Source organism: Crocodylus siamensis, chromosome 3 (genome assembly GCF_052110815.1).
Source record: "Crocodylus siamensis isolate JL-2025a chromosome 3, ASM5211081v1, whole genome shotgun sequence".
NCBI classification, from domain to species: Eukaryota; Metazoa; Chordata; order Crocodylia; family Crocodylidae; genus Crocodylus; species Crocodylus siamensis.
Window position 1 is genome coordinate 253,319,129 of NC_143397.1, and position 21,856 is coordinate 253,340,984.

The following is a 21,856-nucleotide window of genomic DNA, read 5'->3' on the forward strand; positions in this document are numbered from 1 at the left end:
CCTATCCGAATATAGCTAAGTTGATCTGAATAATATTAAAATAACTTAGTCCCAATAGACTTAAATACTAACTGTGCTTTAGAAAAACTGAAAACAGATGAAGTTCTAGGAGCAAAGTTATATAACACATATGCACAACAGACAGTTTGTTGAAATGGTCAAGAATGGACTGACTTCACCAGGATAGGTCTTTTTCCAAAATCTAAAAGCAGCCAATTCCCAAACTTTACTATAAATGGCTGATCTGAAGGCAACAAATTCCAAAAGCTTTTAACAACTAACCATTGCCAAATCAATGCAGCCCCATGCATGAGATTTTAAAGTGCAGGCATTTGGAAAATAATGTTCCCATTCAGTTTTGGGATGACCAAGCCTAAGAGGGCACTTCTTATATCCCTTTCTATCCCTTTCAACTTAGGCTCAGACCCTGCTAAGACACATGCACACATTACCTGCTATGAATAGTTCCTCAGCATGGATAAGCCTCTGTCTTAAGACTCCTATTCATTCTTTCCCTTTGGCTTTTTCAAACTATTTTAAGATCAAGAACTAGCTTTGATCTCTGCTTCTCACTCCCAGTCAGTTAACGTAAAGATACACAAGCAAGCTGCCAGAAGACAAAGATCTCATTTGTGCCTTCCTTTGAACACAGCTTAGCTTGCTGAATGTAGTTTATCTCCGTGAACTGTAGGGTCTGAAAAAGACGTTTTTATAGAATAAACTTCGCAGCTGAGAAGTCAGTTTGGTTGCAATATGTTATCCACCTCAGTAGCAAATATGAGTTGCTGGTGCTAATATGAGTCTCCTTAGCAGGAAGGGACAAGACTGGATTCATCTTAGCTATCTAGTTCTGGTCACCAGGTCATTGCAACCATGGCACTTTCAAATAATCCTTCAGTTTAATTAATACAGGCACTGTGGTCTGAACAGTTACCCAAGACCTTAAGTTACTATATGATTTTAGCTCCATATTTTCTACTTCAACATAGTAACCTGACTCATTTGATCCAAGAAACACTTGCAGCCCTCAGCAAAATTGCCTTCTAGACTATCAACTGTAACCACATGTCTATCACAGGAGTTGCAAGGAAAAAAAAGACTTCCACAGATTAAGCACTTATCTGAGGCCAGAGGGTCCAGGTTTTCAGAAGCAGCCAATTACTTACAGCTGTGTTTGGTGCTGCACAGCATACTGCAAAGGCAGGGACCAGCATTAATGTTCAGACTTGGGTGGCAGCTGGCAGGATATCAGCCATGAAGCCAGGATACATCTTTGCAGCAGCACAACAAGCAATGGGCAACGGGACACCAGCCCCGGGCGCTCACTTGGAGGGACTAGAGAACAGTGGCCACCAGCCAGGGCACAGACCCTGGTTGTTACATCTCTCCATCCTTGTATCCAAAAGGAGTAGAGAGAAATAGCTCTGGCGGAGGAGACTCCAGCAAAGGGAATCTCCCATCTTTGTTTCCTGTCTTCTGGGTTTGAGAACTTCCAGCCCCTCTAGACAGGCATAGGATTTGGTTCCCCCTTCCCAGTTAAAGAGCTAATAAGAACAGGGCTGTCTATCCCAACTGGCATCCCACAAGGGGCAAGCATGCGCCTCTCAGCCCATGTTGCAGTAGGAAGATCCCAAGGGTCTACCACCACACATGCATGGCTGCCACAGTACGGAGCTCAGAGGCTGGACACTGGCGCCACATATAGACCCTAGCCACAAGGAAGTTGGACGGCCCTGGACTAAAAAAGTGCAACTTAAACTTGTTATATCCACCTTTGTTTGTGCACATACCCTTAGCGCTGAATGAAGTGAGCAATTCTTGTTCAGTTGTATATCAATCAATTGGTACCACTGCTTTTTACAGAGCACAAAGTACGCGCCAATGAGTTGTATATACATATTTTGGAAAAGCAAGTGTATTACTTCTTACTGATGCATCACATGCACTTAAACAGCCTCCCCTCAAAAGTTTGGGAGGGAACAGGGAGGGTGATAAGGCTACAATAAAAAAAATAATAATAATAATAATACGATACCTCTATTAAGAAAAGACTGAGTTCAATGGCCCAGGAGGACCCTTCCAATCTTGTTACATTTAAAAATGATTATTTCTACTACAATAGGAAATAAAACTGATTAGGGAACAAAACACATTCCAGTACAGATACATTTTATTGCAAGTCAAATAGTGAGGCAAGACTTGTGAAGATATAGGTGCCTCTGTCTGGCTTTTTAACTGTAAATTAATAGTATTTTATGCTATGTGCTGTTGTTGAGTATTGCCCCACCAAAATGCTTAGGTACTTATAGTCTCCTAAGCATGTTAGTGAGAGCTCTGGTTTCTACAACACTATATCTAGTTTGCCTATATGCTGGAAATCTTGGCTCCTTGTACTTTGTTTCCCCTAGCATCCCCTGGCATAACAAGGAATAATGGCCACAAGTTGCTGGAGAGGAGGTTTAGGTTAGACATCCTTAAGAACTACTTCACAGTTAGGGCGGCTAGGATCTGGAACCAACTTCCAAGGGAAGTGGTGCTGGCTCCTACCCTGGGGGTCTTTAAGGAGGCTTGATGCCTACCTGGCTGGAATCATTTGAGCCCAGTTTTTTCTCCTGCCCAGGCAGGGGGTCGGACTTGAAGATCTACATGGTCCCTTCCGACCCTGCTTCTATGATACCTTCTTATTCCACTCCCCTTTGCTTCAAATACACACAGAGAAGCAAAAAGATAGGTCATTTATGTTCTTGTCATGAACGACAGATCTGTTGAACAAAACAGCTGAAGATGGATCCTCTGGCATCTCAAAACCAGTATTAGTGGATGCCAGGGAAAGTTCAAAATAGGGAACAGACCACTCTAGAGATATCCAGTTCAATATTCTCCCTCTATAGCATCCACTGCTGCCGCAGTTAGAGATAGGATACTGGCACAGATGGACCATTTGGCCCAGTATAGCACTTCCATTCTTTTCTAGGAATTAACTAAATGCTTAAGTTCACAAGGCACACAGTTAGCCACGTTTTCTAGGCACAAGCTAAGAATGGGTACATGGCCAGTCCATGTCCTGACCCTGTTAACCTCAGTATTTTCTTCACTCACACTTTCAATTTCTGCATCTAGAAGTGTGCAAGTAGTCTGTGGTCTAAGCAAAATTTTTATAAAGGTAAATCTAATTCAGCAAATTGTGGGAAACTATTTTTTCAGATCTAGTCAAGGGCTCTGATAAAATGACACGTTTGGCTACCAATGTTGGCCAAAAGTTTTTTAAAATTACACAATAAGTTAAACCAGTAAAGTACATTCTTGTCCTCATGTTAAAAGAGCACCATGCTATATGTCTGCTCTCTTACCCCACTTTCCCCAAAGCTTTGTGCAATCGTGTTTATCACAGAACAATACCCTAATTCACCAGCATTTAATGAAAAAATAAGAGGGAAAGAGGACTCAATCCTTTAAGTCTATACAAAGGCAGATCATCCTCTTTGAGCACCTTTCCAATGTCACAAAGGAATCAGTGTCTTTCTAGCCTCACCTACATGCCCAAACATCAGCCAACACTTCTATTTTTCCCCACAGTAGTTGAAGCAAGGAAAGCTAGAGAGAACTGAAGCAACTATCAAGGATTATTAGACCAACTGCAGAGTTGGGAGAGCTGTTGGAGAAGCTTTCAGGCATCAAGTGTCCTTCCTCAGCTCTAACTGCACACATGGAGAAAGGGAAAAATGAGTATTTTCCAAGTATAAGACCTATGCACCCTTTTTTCATAATGTAACATAAAAAATAAGTAATATAATTCTCAATTCAGCAAGATGTATGAAAACCCTGATGAATGAGTAAAACACAGTAGCAAAGAAGCTAATAACAATGCTTTCAACAAACCTCAAGAGGAAAAATTAAAGCACCAAAAGCTAAGGCTAAGGTCTGCTTTGAAGGATGGTGGCAGACAAATATTTCAGAAAGCTAAACAGACGACAGGACAATTTCCAGTTGGACAAGCAGCAAATTTATATGCCCCCAGCGTATGGGGGCAGGGGGAGTAGGCTTTATGCTACTGGATCCTAACCTGTCAGCAACACATGAGCCTCGGCTATAACCACCTGCACAGATGCTGCCTAAATAGGGGCAAAGGATAAAATCCTAGACACAGGCACCTGTCTACATTTCCTATGGCCTATACATCTTCTTGCAGCACATCTGGACCAAAACATGTTGCCATACAAGATAGAAATCTAGGATACATATATTTTCATTCCATCTACATGTACACGTATCGTAAGTAAGTCTTGCCATGAAAGTCCACAGCAATAGTAGCAACTAAAATCCTAAGTGAATCACAGCCCAGGTTCAAAAGTATAAATTGATCGTTTCAACCCACTATAGATCACAGTTCATAGTCCTGGGTTTCTGTGGAATAAACTACAGCTGTAGAGGTCCAGCAAGGTACTTTGAAAGAGCTTGGGAAAGCATTGCTTGCCTTTCATTTATTAAAAGGGGGAAAAAATACAACCAAACACAAAACTGCCTTTTATCATACTTATTTTGGAGTGGAAAGAATGCGTTTCCATAAGCACAACGTACCCTTCTTGGGATAATATAAGATTTCTCATATCTACTAAGAAGCTAAAAGAATTGCTAATTGATTCTGAGTATTCTATATATTTAATTATTTTGCTTACCTACCTCAAGATGCTAATTTGAATAGAAAAAAAATGTTGTCAATTAAAATGTAATTTAAATGTAAATTCCAACTTTGAAAAGAAAATCAGAAGTACCACATCAAAATAACTGAAGAAGAAGCCTCAAGGCTTTACCAAGATATTTTGATGCAATATTTTTAAACACAAGTTATAAAACATTGAGATAATTACGAATCTCAGAAAAGGGGTGATGCCATTACCTGAACCAGTATTAAGTTTATTTAAGAATGACATCCTGCTTATCAGCTTAATACGAGAACCTGATATACTACAAAAACAGTTTGTTGTGCAAGAGGTCATATTGGTGCCTCGCCAGGAGTCATTAAAAACAGTATTATAAAAAAATAACCAAGACATGATTATTGGAATTACTACCCATCTGGATGCACACTTTCTAATGGATGCCTAAGCACCGTTTGTTATGAATTCTGCACCATTTGAGATTTTCATGGAGCACATTTGGCCCTTGGGCTACGCTATGGTCCCCTCTTGTAAGTAACTATTTGACAAATTCAGTCCTTGAATACAACTGATCCGTTACGTTCCACACGGCAGAGAGAGGTTAAGGTATGCTTAGTTCTGAAACTGAACCTAAGCTACAGAAAAGGGCTTTTAAACAAGTTGCTAAATAAAGAGACTTCTTTAAGAATCAGGAATTCTATTGCCCTGCCCTCGTCTTAAATATCCATCCTAGAACAAGAATCCCCGACTGACTCAAGCTAACATTTGTTTACGTGTCTACTTCACCAAGTTTTACTATGTGTACCCATTCATGAAAACCCGAGTTACAGGACAGTACTGACCACCCTGCTGTAGACACCACAGGACCAGATAGATCACCTTCAATATCATATTACTGACCGGAGTTCAACCCAGCTGAAACTAACTAAAATAAAACAAAGAAAAAGGTAAAGCAGCAAAGTAGTGAGGGGAGACGGTTTTACGGTAACCAGGGGCAAGACAGCTGGGAGGCTCCGGGTGAACAAAAACAAACTACCGTATTTTTCAGACCATAAGACGCACTTTTTTCCCCCCAAAAGTGGGGGGAAAACGAGGGTGCGTCTTATGGTCCGAAGGCGTGTGTCCCGGGGAGACGGGGCGGAGCTTGCCCGCGGAGGCGGCGGAGCCCGAGCGGGACATCCGCTGCTTGTTTACACCAGGAGCCGGCAATAAAAATGGCCGGCCGGAACAGACGGGGCAGGAGTCCGAAGGAGGGACTCGCTGCCACGGAGACTGAGGCTCCAGGAGGGGAGCCTGCAGGCGGCTCCACACCAGGCGGGAGCGCGGACCCCGGCGGGGAGGGGCCGTCCGCCCCGGCGGAGAGAGGGACAGCAGCAGCAGCCAGACCCAGGACCCCAAGCAGAGAGTGGCGGATTGACCCAGAGGAGGAGGACGCCAGTGACGGGGAGTACTGGGACTGTGCCCCGCCAGCCCACAGAACTTACAGGTCGGGGGTTTGCGCGGGGGCCCGGGAGGGCGCTGGCGAGGCACCGTAGGTGCCTAGACCGGTGCCGGACACTAGCAGCCGGGAACCCGGTGGGGAGTACCCCCGGGAGGACCCCGAGCAAAGGCTTGGTGCTGGTCGGATAGGTTCCTGGCCACGGACAACGGATCCGGCGAGGAGCATCGCCAGGGAGGTCCGGGCGAGGGCCAGGGCCTCAAGCACAAGAGGACCCAAGGGGGCGTGAGGCCGGGGTGCGAGGGGGGTGGCGGAGCCCCGCAACGTGACCGTCGGGGACCCGGGCTACGGAGAACCAGGAGCCGTCCCACTGAACCTTACAACAAGTCGTGGCGGGCGAGAACCAGGGCGGGAGCCTGGTGACCCAACATCTACTCCGGACCAACGCCAGCCCAGGGGAATAGCGGCACCCTTCCACCGTGAGCCGCTATCCCGAAGGGGGGTTCACCCTTCCCCTTTCCTAGCCCGACGGTCACAGTGTGGTACCCCAGAACATTCGTTTGCGGTCCCATGCGCCCGCTTACTGTCTGCTGTCCGCTGCCGTTCCCATGCTGTGGATTGCTGTGGGGGGGGGGGGGAAGTCCCGCCTCCTGGAGTCTCAATGTCAGTCAGTCAGTCAGGTCACATGATCGGCACAGCGCACGCCTCCCCTGCGTGTGTGACACTGACAGACTGACAGGATTAGAACGTTGAGACAGGAGGCAGCTAGGTACGGTACCAGGTAACGTCCCGGCCGGGACTATGTGATGCAGCACAGTGCCCTGACAGGCAGGCAAGGAGCCCGTCAAGGCAGGAGAGACGCACATAGTCTCTCCTGCCATAAAAACTGGGTGCGTCTTATGGTCAGGTGCGTCTTATGGTCCGAAAAATACGGTACTCATTTGCTCCTCTCAGAAGCCAGAGAGGCTTCAAATTAGTCAGACACCTTTTAAACACAAGACTGAAAATTAAGTCCCCCAAACAGACACAGTACCTCCTTAAGACTTCCAACACCCTGTTCTTCCCCAGCAGCTGGAAGTACAGGGATTGGCTCCCCACTTGGTTTTACTTGCAAACTGTGAGGACAAATTCCTTTCACATTTGCTTAGGGCTATCAGGTTTATTCTTCTGGTATTAGGGTTTGGAAATGCTATGAGATACCTATGTCTGGAAGGCCTGGATGGAGATGGCTGCAACAAGTTGAGGGAATGTCAGAAAAAGTATTACAGTATACACAAAGATGTAGGAGTAGAGAAAAAATATATGAGAAAACGGGCACAAACATGGAGAAAGGGAAAAAAAACAAGGATACAAACACTGAAGAAAATTCAGCATAAACTATGATTCTGTCATAGGCATAAAAAGAAGTGGAGAGTATAAACAAAAGCAAGGGATGTAAGATGTAGGGTTAGTAAAATACAACAAGATGTATACAATTTTGCCAATGTTCACTAAATACTATTTTTCACCTACAACTGTTCAACTACTTATCTGCAAGAAGTTTTAGCAGTGAAAAGATTTATCAAATTTATTCGAGGACTTGTTTTCCCACTCTTCTGACCAGCCCTGGATATAAATGTTATGCTAATATAAAGAAACTGAAGATGTTAAAATTAAACGTAGTAAAAACAGTTAGTTAACCAAATTCTATTGAACAACAAGAGCTACATTCAAAGAGGTGGAAACACACCCTTTGAGATGACATGGATATTTTTCATCCCGGCTAACAGACTTATTCCTTAAGCTGACAAGCGTCAGGAATGTTTTTCAAAGGCTGACAACTGATAAATACAGCTACTTACCTACTATCAGTGTCCAGACCTACAAAATCCTTCTTTTCAAAAGGTACGCACAGAAGAGGGATCTTGTCTCCAGACTTATCGGTGGCCCTGTCAAGCCGCTTGGATTCCAATACAATGAAGAGAGATTCAATAAAATCTTCTATTCTCTTCTCTACGGTTTCACAGTCATCATAACTAGGGTAAAATGCCACATCTGTGCGGGACTGCTCTGCAATCTCTCCCTGAAGCCCAAAGACAAAGAGTCTGGAGTCATAGAGTGTAGAACCATATATTTCCTTCTGAAGATGGAATTTTTCAAAGGTCTGAGGCCAATCCATTGCTGAACAACAGTCTGTTATGGTTATGAGCCCAACAACTTTCCGATGTGTCTGAAAATCCCCCCATTCATTGTTCTCCGGAGGGTAGTGATGTCGATAGCGGATATACAACACACGCTGGGAGTCACGGACATTAATCTGATTCACTGATGATATTCGTTTGTAGATCTGGAAAAAGTTCTCCTCTGGAACAATCCCAACTGGCTGGACCACAACCAGAAGAGTCTGATGGTCTTCAGCACACTGCATATAGTCTGGGACACTCATTTTGCATCAACTGCAGTCTAGTAAAAAGAAGAAAAAAAATTAATTTTAAATTTTACGCAGCACCAAAGAATGCTAAAGAGTCAGGTCCCACATGAGGAGCCTGAAATCTAAAGGCTCAATCCTACAAATCCATTCGGCTACCCCACACTTCACCCAAATAAGAATCAATAAATAAGATGTACGGCTAGTTATACATAATCCCCAATTTACATCCTTTTCCCTGCTAAGCACCCCTCACCCAGTCCATTGCCTAACCTTACAAATACCTGTGTAGACGCTCAATTTAAACCTTGCAATTAGCTCCACTAACTTCAGTTGGGTTCACACATATGCACAAAGTAGGACAAATGCATTAACATTTGCAAGCTCTGGGCCTTCACCCATGCAAGCAGACCCATTAGCGAGAAAAACATGCGTGACTCTGGGCCATTTTCTGTTCCATAAGTTGCCCTGCTTGTAGTACACTGAGAAGATAGTAGTGTAAAAGGCAAAACACTAAATGTAAAGTTGATTTTCCAGTGAACTTCAAGAGCGACATACACACAAACAATACAAAGCACATCCTCTGCAAAAGAATGGTGCTGCCCAAACATATTTCATATTCTCACATTACAACTTTATAAACACGAGAGAAACACAGCAAAATGGGCATAGAAGCAAAGAAGATTAAAAGAGCAGGAGGAATCAACTAGTCTGTTATATTTGAACCCACAGAGTTTGAAAAGGAATCACAATCAGTATTGTCATCTCCCTTTGCACAGCTAATCTTATTATTTATCATATAATATACTGTAATCACTGTTGATCAGACAGTAAAATGGTGGTAAGAAGAAAAGCTAACCCAACTGAACGCACCCTCACCAAGTTTATTCCAATACAATTTGAAATGAAAATGGTACAGATATCAAACCTGAAAAAGGAATTTAATAGTGGAAATACTAATACAGTACATACCTTCTTATGCAGTTTGTCTGTTTAACTACTCTAATACCCCAAATTTTTTAGTACTTGTGGGGCTGGCTAAAAGCTAACAGGTACTTTAAATCTGTACATTTTCTCATCTGCTGAGAACATCTAATGCTTAACTTGTAATGATGTGGGGATAAAGCAGCTGCTTCCATATGCTATGGCTTTATCCTCACAGCAGTACAAGTTAAACCACCACTATTAGAGTGCCAATGAACTGCTTCTACTTTTTGCTTATTCTGTAGCAGTCTCTGGCTTACTAGTGGGAAAGTTAAACTAAATAAACTGCAGGGGGGTCTGTGACACACTGGTGCAAGCAATGCAATGTTGTAAAGAACTAAATACAATAAGGCCAGAAGAATTCACACAGAGAATGATACGATGTAGGAAACAATAGCCACGCCAGGAGTTGGTGACAACTGGGAAATAGATCCCAGTTCAGTAATCCACAATGCTTTAAATAGTTCTAAAATACAAAATTCTGTGGCTACTAAAATGCCTCAACTTTATTACAGTTTTCTTAGAAGTTTTAAAGATTAACTATATGAATTAACAATATACTTGATTTTTCTTTGGAAATAATTTCAGAAAACAATTTATTTTACATTAATATTATTTAATATTCATATTTTAGTAGCACCTACTACTTGCACCCTGTTGTGCTAGCTGCTATTCAGATGCACATAGGACTGACACATACAAGCGTATCAGTATCAAAGCCAAACAAAAAAGGAATGAAGGCAATCAGGTATTTGCAGAGCAATCACCGTTAGTGCATGAGAGCACATTTCAGCACAAGTGTTTCTCTAAAACATAACAATCTAAGTTTCAGCTTTGTTATTGTATTAAACTATTGCAAAGTTTCCAAACAATACATCTTAATAATCATAAAGTAAGTTTAGACAAAAAAAATTAACACCTTAGACTAGGGCAGTAGTTTCCAACCTTTGTAGATTCAAGGTATGCCTCAGAAAATGCCAGAGCTCTTCATTGTCACTAGTTGTTTGACCACAACAAAATAATAAAGCAATTCTTCTGTTGCAAAGAATTCAGAAAAGCCACAACAGGCCAGAATGTTTTTGAAATTATGGATTCCTATTTGAAATCACTGGGTTTATCTTGGGAATTATGCTTGCACAACTAATAATGCCAACAGTGTGTAGCACCCTTGAACGCATCCTCAAGGGAATTGAGGGTGCCATGGCACCCTAGTTGAGAATCACTGAACTAGAGATGCATCCTACTAAGCATTTACAGCTGGGAAGAAGTGGAAAGAGAAACACTCGAGGTAGTTATTTTTGCAGAACAGTGTGTTTTGTTCCATCTCATCTTAATTTGGCAAAAGCCCTTGTCTCCTGAATGAATATCAAAGACCCACAACAGGAGTCAAGGGCCGTACAGGTTTATCTTTAGAATGTTTGGAGAGAGAAGAGCAAAAAAGAGACTTCCACTAACGAATGACAGATCCTTAACACCAACAGTACCCGACTTCTAACATTAAGCAGAACAATCCAGATCCTGATGCTGCAACCATAAGGCACAGGAAAATAGCCAGCTTTGTTTTATCATGAGAGTGGCATTTTGAGAAACTACTTTCTGAATTTTAGAAGTTTAGGGTCCCTCACCGAGTTTTGAGAAAGATGTTGGCTCCCTGTTGAACATGTATTAGAGATGTTACCTGTAGTCAGCTTCTACTAGCTGTTACAAAACAGCACAATACCATCACCTATCACAGTATATCTGCATCTAAAGTTAACTAACACAGGATGCCTCACTTGAGAAACAGGCCCCCCACCTCCAGCTGGTTTGGGCACTTTGCAAAAACCATTCACACCTGTTCTCAGCAAAGCTAAAAAGCCATCAAATCAGAACAGCGGCATGTACGCAGCTGTAAATGGTCCCGCAAGATGCACTGTAGCGGAGACCCAAACCAGGAACCTCCATTTCAGGGTAGAGGGCAATCTGGACCGAGTGGAAGCGGGTCCATCTTTTACACAAGGGCAAGGCAGCTTATTACCACTTCCTCTCTACTCCAGCATTTCAACTTCTCCCACAGTGGAATGCTCCACAGCTGACAGTGGAGGCAGGGTGGCACCTTAGGGCCCTGCTACACATTCAAATTAAAGCTGGATAAAAACCAGATATGGAGTTGTTGCACATTTTCAAGCACCAACTTTATAGCTGGTTTGCTCTTTTTCACAGATTTCATAGACATTAGGGCTGGAAGGGACCTTGCAAGATTATTGAGTCCAGTCCCCATGCCCAAAGGGCAGGAAGTCAGCTGGAATCATAGGATCCCAGCAAGATATGCATCCAATTTGCTCCTGAAGGCATTCAATGTAGGTGCTTGAACCACCTTCAATTGGCAGGGTGTTCCAGACCTTGGAGGCTTGGAAGTTCTTCCTTATGTCCAGGCTGAAACCATCTCGCAGTAGTTTATAACCATTCGACCTAGTCATCCTTTGGGGCACTCTGGTGAGCAAACATTCCCCCAGCTATTGATGGTCACCCCGACGAACTTATAGGTGGCCACCAGATCACCCCTGAGCCTGCACTTTTCCAGGCTAAAGAGCCTCATAGATCTCTTTTATAGCTAGGTAGTCATGTTTATTGTGATAATTACTTTGCATGTGTGGTTGGTAAAAATTTACTGTGCAATGCATTAGTTAATTATGTGGTAATTATTTTGCACTGGTGGCTGGTATTGCTTTGCATGTGCGGTCAGTCTAAATTTATTGTGCGATTCACCCATTAATTGCATAATACATACAACATGTAGCAGGGACCTTAGAGATGGCCTAGAGATACCCTGTTAAGCATTTCCAGGCGGGAAGAAGTGAAGAACACAAGCACACTTAAGCTAGTTATTTTTGCAGATCTGTACATTTTGTTTGGTCTTGTCTTAATTTGGTCAAAGCCTCCAATCCCACAAGGTGCAGAGCATCTCCCAAACTAATAGCAAAGACCCACAAACAGGACTTAAGGCCTTACAGGTTCACCCTTAGACCACTTGGAAAGGGAAGAGCAGAGAAGATTCCCACTGCCCAATGATAGAGCCATGATTAGTGCCAACAGCTCTTGATGCAAGATGATAAAGATGACATTTACCCAGTCAGATCGCAGGCCCGCCTTGCCCAGTGTCCTGCATCATGCAGTCCCACCTCCCTATACCTTTTCATTTACACATTTCTCAGCTGTGGCCCACCAGGCCCCAGGACTCCCTGCTCAAACTCCTCCTGGCCCTAGCCAAACTTGCAATCTATCTGATCAGGAAGGAGGCTCTGGCCAGGGATTGCAGGGCCACTTCTCTGTCCCTCATCTGTTTGCGTCTGCAGGCAGCTTCACTGGGCTAGGTCCACTGGCTCCTTGGACCCTAGCGCCAATGGACACCAACTGTCTGGTGTGCTCTACTTCATATTAGCCCCTCAGGGTACTCATTTTGAACAAGTGACCTCACTCCCATCCCCGTTTGCTTTTTAGTGCCTCCTGAAACCAAACCGACACTTACCCCACAGTCCCCTCCAACAACGAGGGGGAGCCATTGCTCCACAAGCATCAAGCCCAGGTGAACCTTATACAGCAAATAAGCTAAACCAGCAAGCAGGCTCTGGCCAGGACAACCTCCAGGGGCTGCAGGGTCACTTTCCTGCCCCCTAGTCTGCTCCAATCTCTGGGCAGTTTCATAGGGGTGTCCACTGGCTCCTTGGATACCCTGTCCAGCGTGTCCTACTCGTTGTATTCATTTTAAACCTGTGACAGCTGCATCCCCACTGCACACCACTCCTGTTTCCTCTTTAGCTGCCCCCGCCCCCCAATCAGTGGATGCAAGGACAACTGCATCTAGCTCTTCCTCGACGCGATCCAGGAGGCACACGCAACGGTCTGCGCCCAGGCGGCGGAAAGGGAAAGCCAGCAAGGTATGGCCAAGGGTCTTTCCACACAGGCCCTCCCACATCCATCCAGGGTGGCCCTCGCCCCTTCCCCGTGCCCAGATGGGCTTGGGAGGGAAGTCAAGACAGGCGCGCGTCCCTGCACCTGGCGCTGGCTGGGTGGGCTCCCACAGACCCCCGCTACTCAGTGTGCGGCTAAGGGCGAAGCCCCCAATGCCCACGGCAGGGGAGTGGGACCCCCAGCGCCACCTCCCCACGCCAACGGCCGCGCTCCACCGGTCCCGCCGCGCCCCTCCCCCCCGGGCGAGCCAGGGGCACTCACAGCGCGCGGACCCGCCTCCTGCTCCGTCCGGGGGAGGAGCGGAACTGACGGCAACGGCGCGGCACCACATGGCGCATGCGCCCGCCACGCCCCCTCCCCCTGGCCCTGGCTGAATGAACGCGCAGGGGGATGCCGCGGGTTGGTTGCCTGGCGCTTGGCGGCAGAGGAGCGGATTGGCTGGGACCCGAAGGATGTCTGGGGGAAGGCTATTGGCTCATCAGGAGCTGGGCCAAAAGTAGGGATCGTGCCATTGGCGGGCAATTCTTGGAGATTCCTGCAGCCTGGCTAAGGCGTGGACGTGCTGCAGGTGGGGAGCCCGCGGTGGCCTCTCTGAGGTCTTCGCAACAGAAAAGCCCCTCTTGTTTTTCCCTAGTGCAAAAAAGCAAGCAAAAAAAAGGCAGAGCTGGGATTTTCTGAGGGTGCCTCGGGAGTAAGGCACTGGAGAAGCAGGGGTTCAGGCACCGGGGACAGAACTGTGCAAGGGGGTCACTGTGTGGGCAGGGTCCGGTGGCACCAGAAAGACTCGTTTGCTTTCCTTGGTGATGGCCTACTTGGTCAGATGCTGCTCACCAAAGTCTGTTCTGCCCCAGTAGCTCCGAGCGAGTTAGTCTCTAAGGTGTCACCCTGCCCTGGCTCCAGACAGAACTACCTCTCTCTACTCATAAGAAGCAATTCATCCTTTGCAGAGGGGTCAGCTGCAGGGTGATTTGTTATGAAGCAGGTGGTTTGGGTTAGAAGGAATGAGGTTGCTTGACTAGACTCGTTAAAAGAAAGGTACAAATAGCAACAGCTGCTTAAATCAGCAACCCCAGTAGCTAATGTCATTGAGTCCATTGCCTGGTTCAAATACCCAAAGCATTGGGGTTACATTTAGCATCTTTAGAAGACTTCTGTCATCTTACAAAAATCCCTGTTAGGGAGTTACTGTTGATATTCAGCCTACATTTTTCCTTCCTTAATTTCATCCCAATTATGTGTTGGTCTGAAGAAAATGTATTTTCCAATTGGCTCATGTGGTGAAAACTTACTGTATTAAATTGAACAAATTTGCTCCTGTTGAATGAGTTACGCACCGACCTAAAAGAGACTTAGGCCACATTTTTTAAATGATTTAGTCAGTCCCGGTGGGTGCCTGTACATGCTATACTAGGGTTTGTGTGCATAGCTTAGAGCAATGGTTCTCAACTTTTTTGGACTTGACACACTTCTCCATAAATCACTGGACTCGAGGCACCTCTCCGTAACTTTTGTAAATTGAGCAGCACCCATTTTAAAAGCTAATTTATACATTACCAGAGAGTTTGAGAAGTGCAGGTTGGGGACTGACCAGACTGAGACAAGCTATCTTGGTTGAGAATTACTGGCCTAGAGACTGATGACAGGCTATGTGCTTAGCCCATGTACGTGCTTACCTGACCTTAAGGTAAGTAATCCTCATTAAGTACACAGCGTGTTTGTGCTGCAATATTAGCAGCCCTGGAACTGATTAGCTCCTCCTTTTTCAGGATTTCCAGTTTTGCTTGGGGTGCTGCTATGACCAGCCTTGAAAACAGGAGGAACTGCTCAGTTTCAGGCCCTCCATCGGCACAGTAAGTACCTTACCTGTCCTCAGTGCTGCAGTACTAACAGCTCTGAAACAGACTCACTAACCCCTGTCATCTTCAAGGCTTGTCATAGTACTCCTTAGGCTAAGAACAGATGTCAGATTTCTCCTAGACAACACTTTTATTCCGGGATCCTACAGACATACGAGCCCACTGTCAAACTTTAACTTCTGTTTTTACCCTTGACTCTTTGTGGTACAGTTAAACCTGTGAAGTATCCAAGATAATTCTCCTCTTTACACTATTTATTATTTTACTCTGATAGTGTTGGAGTGATGTTGTAGCTCAGCATTGTCCTTTATTGAACTAACTGCATGGCTGGGATAGCTTTGGACAAGGCTAAGAATACACAGTATTCGTCTTTAGGTTACTGTGACAGTAATGCCAACTGCTGCCACAAGATGTCATGACAAGGTAAGGCTCAAGGAACCATCTAATCATAGGTAGAGTTAAATAGTAAAAACAATGCACATAGTATCATGGTGAATGATTGTTCACACCAAATGTTTTACACAAAACAAACACCACATCCTTATTACAGAACAGATATCTATTCAACATCTTTAGCAGCAACTTGGAGGTGGGCGTGGAAAGCATGCTATCCAAATTCACTGATGACACAAAGATGTGGGGAGAAGTGGGCACACTGGAGGGGAGGGACAGAATCCAGCTAGATCTAGACAGGTTACAGAACTGGTCAGATGAGAATAGAATGGAATTCAACACAGACAAGCGCAAGGTGCTGCATGTAGGGAGAAGGAACCTGCAACATACCCATAGGCTGAGGTACACCCTTCTCAACAACACAGTGGCTGAAAGGGATCTTGGAGTCATTGTTGACTCCGCAATGGACATGAGCCGTCAATGCGAGGAAGTGGTCAGTAAACCTAACTGCACCAGTAAAGTTAACTGTACCATTGTTCCTCTTCCAGGTATGACTGCATAAGTAGGTGCATCACAAGCAGGTCCAGGGAGGTGATCCTTCCCCTCTGTGCGGTGCTGGTCAGGCTGCAGTTGGAGTACTGCATCCAGTTCTGGGCAATGTACTTCAAGAGGGATGTGGCCAGCATTGAGAGGGTCCAGAGGATGGCCACTTGCATGTTCAGGGGGTAGCAGGCCAGGACCTACGAAGACAGACTAGAGGGCCTGAATCTATTCAGCCTCCACAAGAGAAGACTGGGAGGGGATCTGGTGTCCATCTATAAACTCACCAGGGGGGACCAGGGGAAAAAAGGTGAGGCTCTGTTCCCCCAGGCACAACCTGGAACTATGAAACAGGGGTTCCTAAACTGTAGTACGTGTACCTTTGGCAAGACATCTTTGGGGAGTATTCGGGAGAAATTGTATAATGGCAGATTTAATTTTTATTGTAATAATTGACATTTAAGGCATTAAAATATAAAATGTATGTGGTAGGGGTACATGGGCTGCTGGTAAATCTGGAAAGATATATAAAATAATAAAAAGATTGGGGAACATCTTTCCTACAAGTTAGTCTCATGGGACTGGTTGTGCATGATTACTAATTCTATAAGAGACTTCCTATTCTATTGTATAGGATTGTACAATGTTGCTGGAGCTATACTAATGACTCAAATAGTCACTTGGTACGGCATTGCAGTGTAGAGTTGTGGCAGAGATCCTCACTCACATTAGGCAGGTGCTTGGATTCATTCATTCTGAGAGTTTAGCCCTAGTTTACTGATTGTAGCTCAAGGCAGTTAATTACGTTGTACCTGATCCCCTTCATTTCCTACTTGGTATGATCTTATACTTCCATTCCTACCTAAAACTGAGGTATAGCATGTCTGTATCCTGCAGATGAGATGTGGTAGATAAAGATATCACTATGGAGCTCTTACCTATGTTACACAGGTGATGAAGCCACCTGTCTGCCCAACCTCAGAATAAAGGTGCTCTAGAAATGCAAAGTATTCATCATTAAACCCTGCAGAGCCCCAGCTGCTCCAACCAACACATGATCATGGACCATAATTTTCTGGCAGCACATCAGCATGCATGTTTATCGGTGCTTAGAGATTATGGATTAAATCCTGGCTCTAGCAAAATAAATGGCAAAACCCCACTTGATTTCAGCAGGCTCAGAACTGTGTTGGAGACCCGAGACCCCTGCATTGCTTCGTGCTGGGTGTGTGACCACATCCCTCCTACAGAGAGTCTGATCCCAGAAACAGTTTAGCTTGAAGCGCAGGCCCCTGCAAAGTCAGACTGGCCAGGAGTGCCAAGTAAGGAGCGCACGGCTACCTGTGATCAGTTCAGACCAGCCACACATGCAAAGTAATGATGGCAAGAGAAGAATGGCTACCCAGCCAGAAAGGGAGCCGAGCAGCTGTATCAAGTTAGTGCTTGAACATGTGTAACAACTCCACAGCTGGTTTGGACCCAGGTTTCATTGGATTGTGTAGCAGGTGAGACGCGGTGGGTTGCGAAGGTCGGGGAGTGGAGAACACCGAAGAATGGCCTCAGGGGAGACGGGTCGTGTCTCAGCGCTCCCCGCTCCGCTCTCGAGACTCGTCCGGGACGCGGATGCCGGAGCCCAACTGGGCCCAAACCCCTCCACGGGCAGGAGGGCGGGGTTTCCTGCGCGCCCCGGTGTATCTTGGGACTTGCAGGCCTTCTGCTGCGCGGGGGGGAGGAGGAGGAGGAGAAGGTGGTGGTTGTGTTCCGGCGAGCGGTGCATGCTGGGACTTGTAGTCCCCCTCCCCACCCCACGGCGGCGCAGCACTACAGCTCCCGGCGGCCCCGCGGTGCGGGGCAAGATGGCGGCGCGGCCGAGCGGCGGCGAGAACCGGCTGGTGTCGCTGCCCTTGTCCCGCATCCGCGTCATCATGAAGAGCTCCCCCGAGGTCTCCAGCATCAACCAGGACGCCCTATTCCTCACCGCCCGCGCCACGGTACCGCCCTCGGCCCGGCCGCTGCATGGTGGGGGGAGTGCATGGGGGAGGGGAGGCACAGGGGGGTGCGTGGGGGGAGGCAAGTGTCCAGTGCGGCGTGAAGCGGGGCCGGCACCAGGCGAGCGTGGGAAGGCGGCTCTTGACGTCTCTTCCTGTCGTTTGCAGGAGCTGTTTGTCCAGTATTTGGCCTCGTACTCATACAAGCACGGGCGAGGCAAGGAGAAGAGAGCCCTGACCTACAGCGACCTGTCGCACACGGCGGAAGAGTGCGAAACCTTCCAGTTCCTCGCAGGTGCGTGTCGGCGCGTCTGCTCCCGCGGGGCGGGGGGCAAAGCGAAGGTCCGGAGCACGGGCGGGACGTCACTGCTGCCCCGTGGCGTCGGCAGACGTTGCGTGAAGGGGGCCGTCTGCGCCGCAGTACGAAGTCGCGGGATGCGCTGGGCCGGTGTCTGGGCACAGTCCGCGCCGTGGAGCGCCTTGATCTCGTCACAACGTTCGCCAGCAGCACGGTGCGTCCGTTGCTGCTGCCCGAGTGCGGAGGCTGGGCTATGTCGTCTGCTTTACCCGCCAGGCCGCACACCTATAAATCCGCTTACAAAAGAGCCAGGCGGCAGTGGGGGAGGCTTTTAGGAAATGTATCAGCTCAGAGCTATGAGTGGATGAGTGTTCAGTGCACAAACGCATCTGAGCTGGGGACAGAAGCACAAACATTCACAGGTTGCTCTCAGACTTGGGCACTTCAGGGTTAGCCCTGCTTGTTCAAAAGGTTTGGCTAGGATGTTGGTCTCATTCTAGACACCTTCTTAGCAGTATTTCCTTAGCAGGCAGTCCACTTTCCCATCTCTTGAGGTCATCAGCTGTAAGAGGAGTGTTCAAACTTACCCTGGGCCAGATCTGGACTGCAGGGTCTCCTCCCAGGCCAGATCTGTGGGGCCAGCAGCAACCGTGGTAGGGTCGCATGCAAGCAGCAATGCGAGTCCAGGGCTGGGTGGTGGTGGTGGGCTCCATGCAGGCAGCAGCACAGACCTGGGGGGCTGCTGCTGATGGCCATGTCCACTGGGGTTCACGGACCTCAGATTGTGTGACAGGCCATGTGCCCCAACTTCCAGGAGTCCGCCAGGCTACCAGCAGGCTACATGAAATGGTTCCACAGGCTGCGTGTTTGACACCCCTGCTCTATAATGGTGCCCTGGATGGATCCCTAAATGGAGTATAGAGGAATTGCTTGCAAGGGTATACCTAGAGCAGGTAAATCTCATGTCCAGCCTTGTACGGTGCAAGTAACTGCTGACCAGTGTGTGGCAGTGTCCACACCAACTGCAACCAGCTAAAAGCAGCATAACAGATTTCAGAATTTAAACCTCTGTAATTAAGAATCTGTCTCAAAAGACGACAAATTCTAGTATTCGAGCCTTAATCAGATTGAAACTCTCTAATATTACGTTAGCCATTGTTCCTTTTCCAAGTATGATTATTATAGATTGAAATAACTCATCTTGTTCCCTAGACTAAAAAGTTGCGTACTGTGAGCCGTGCAGCAAGTAATTAGCGACTTTAAATGCCACAGTAATACTTGTCCTAAATATAACTGTTCTAACTGAGCACAAAATCAGCAATTCTGCCTTTCAGATATCTTGCCAAAGAAGATCCTCGCTAGCAAATACCTGAAAATGCTTGAAAAAGAGAAGAGAGATGGAGGGGTGAAGGAGGAGGAGGAGGAGAAGGAAGAAGAGGAAGATGAGAGTGAAGATGAAGACGCTGAATCTTAAGGGTTTATCAGACTGGCTTCGTATTTGGTCTTTCTCCTGTTGTATAAAAGATGTTATTTTTTTGTGACTGAGAATCCAACTGCTGGATTTATTTATATGTGAAGTCACCTGTTTTCTATCTTTGTTTTAAGAAGCTTTATCCAATGACACACTCACAGCCTGAAGGACAGAATTACCCCCAGATACACACAAGAGAGGGGAAGAGTTCCTGCAGATCTGGAGACAGAACTAGCTCATTCTTTTTAAAGTAACTTAGACAATCATTACCACATTTCTTGTGGGCAGCCCTCATCGTCCAGGCCAAAGGTCTCTCACATTCTGTCTAGGTGGTTAAAAGGATCCCCTCTTACAGCTGCTGCTGTTGGTAATCAACTTGAAGAGGTTGTATATACTCTATCAACAGTACTTGCCCTCTCCCAGCCAGGAAGCAGATAACTGGTTCAGACCTCTATCCCAGTTCTCCTATATGGGTCTAGAACCGACCCATGGATCAAGCCCTTGAAAACCAACATGACTTCTGCAACGCCATCCAAATCACTTCCTTCATCTAGAAGAAAACTAGATGCAGGGCTAGGCTAGTTCCAGTTAGTGGTGTGGGTCTGTGGCTGTAGTGGTGATGAAGAAGTACAAGTGTTAGCAGGTGGTGTAAATATGTGTATCTAGAACCTGTGTTTTCCTCAGCAAGGTCTCTACTTGTGCAGCATACTGTTTATGGTATTTAACCAGCACGCATATTGTGTGAAGTTAAGAGGTGGTTGTACGGGAAGAAAATAAGTAGTCCTTTTACCATGTGAGTGGTAGAGTTGGAATATTTTTGTTATGATGAAATTGGAAACAGCCCTGTGTAGAAAATTTTGTACACAATTTTTTAAATAAATGTTTTATAAAACGTGGAATTTAATATAGAGCTGTCCTGACAGCTTTCTTATCTATAGGCTTTCCAGTTTATCTTTTGTGCACAATTAACATAATTGGCCCAAACTTGCTGATGGGGAAACTTAATGAATGTGGATCCTGTTGGAGAAAACAAAAAGACTGGCCATGAGTACAAAGTAATGAACAAGTGGGAGTGGGGAGAAGGGATACTAGAAATTCACACTGATCTTCCAAACAGTTTACATTCTTTGTTGTGGGTCAGCTTCAGTATGTTTCAGGGGAAACTTGCCTGTATAAACACTGGCCAGGCCCCTCTAAAGCAATGTTGCAGTCTCTCATCTGCCCTCTTTCTGGGTAAGAAGTTTACCAGAGAAGTGGTAAATTAAGTTACCGTATTTCATGTGTATAGGTTGATGTGGCCATTTTTCTGATCTGAGAAGTTAGGTAGACTTAGACACCGGATCTATGACATTTCTAACTTTTTGGATCCAAATAATGGGGTTAACTTATATTGTCCCCTGCATGCCCTCACTGCAGGCTGGACACCTGGGGGGTGAACAGGTGCTGCAGCTCTGCTCGAAGGGGATAAGGCTGAGCTGGGTGCTTGGCTGGCACAACTCCATCCCTTGCCAGTGGCGCTGCCTGGGCCTGGTGCCACTTTAAGGGGATGGGGCTGCACCAACCAAGTGCCAAGTCTGCTGTGAGCAGCACTGCCAAGCACCGGGCCCAGCACCATTTCCAGAAGATGGGGCTGGGTGTGATGCTCAGCTGGTGCAGCCCCATCCCCTGCAAGTGGTGCTGCCTAGGCCACGTGAGCCAAGCAAAGCATGGAGCCTAGCCCCATCCCCTGTGAGTGTTGCTGGGCTCGGCGGTGCCACTCAGCAGACCAGGCCAGGCTTGGCACAAGTGGTGCAACCCCATCCCTGTGAGTGGCACTGAGCTTGGCAGTGCTGCTTGCAGGGGAGGGGGCCACACCAGCCAAGCACCAAGCGC

The 21,856-nt window shown here is 46.4% G+C and overlaps 2 protein-coding genes across 6 annotated transcripts in view; one reads left to right on the forward strand and one right to left on the reverse strand.

Moving 5' to 3' along the window:
• Nucleotides 1-13,799, reverse strand: part of TRAPPC9 (trafficking protein particle complex subunit 9) — an 826,451-nt gene extending 812,652 nt beyond the window's left edge. For 4 of the 5 annotated variants that reach the window (XM_090040707.1, XM_090040705.1, XM_090040709.1 and 1 more), the window contains exons 1-2: nucleotides 13,700-13,799; nucleotides 7,938-8,538 (exon numbers count right to left, since the gene is read on the reverse strand). In XM_090040707.1, coding sequence (XP_089896833.1) covers nucleotides 7,938-8,521 — 584 coding nt within the window. In that variant the 5' untranslated portion in view covers nucleotides 8,522-8,538; nucleotides 13,700-13,799. Of the gene's footprint in view, nucleotides 1-7,937; nucleotides 8,539-13,699 lie in introns of those variants that run through there. The other variant, XM_090040706.1, reaches the window with a different exon arrangement.
• A 95-nt stretch (nucleotides 13,800-13,894) lies between these two features.
• CHRAC1 (chromatin accessibility complex subunit 1) lies at nucleotides 13,895-20,883 on the forward strand. Its single transcript, XM_090040710.1, has 5 exons — nucleotides 13,895-14,006; nucleotides 15,205-15,288; nucleotides 17,401-18,218; nucleotides 18,384-18,510; nucleotides 19,848-20,883. The coding sequence occupies exons 3-5, from the start codon at nucleotides 17,781-17,783 to the stop codon at nucleotides 19,985-19,987; spliced, it is 705 nt and encodes a 234-aa protein (XP_089896836.1). The 5' UTR covers nucleotides 13,895-14,006; nucleotides 15,205-15,288; nucleotides 17,401-17,780; the 3' UTR covers nucleotides 19,988-20,883.
• Nucleotides 20,884-21,856: the final 973 nt, after the last annotated feature.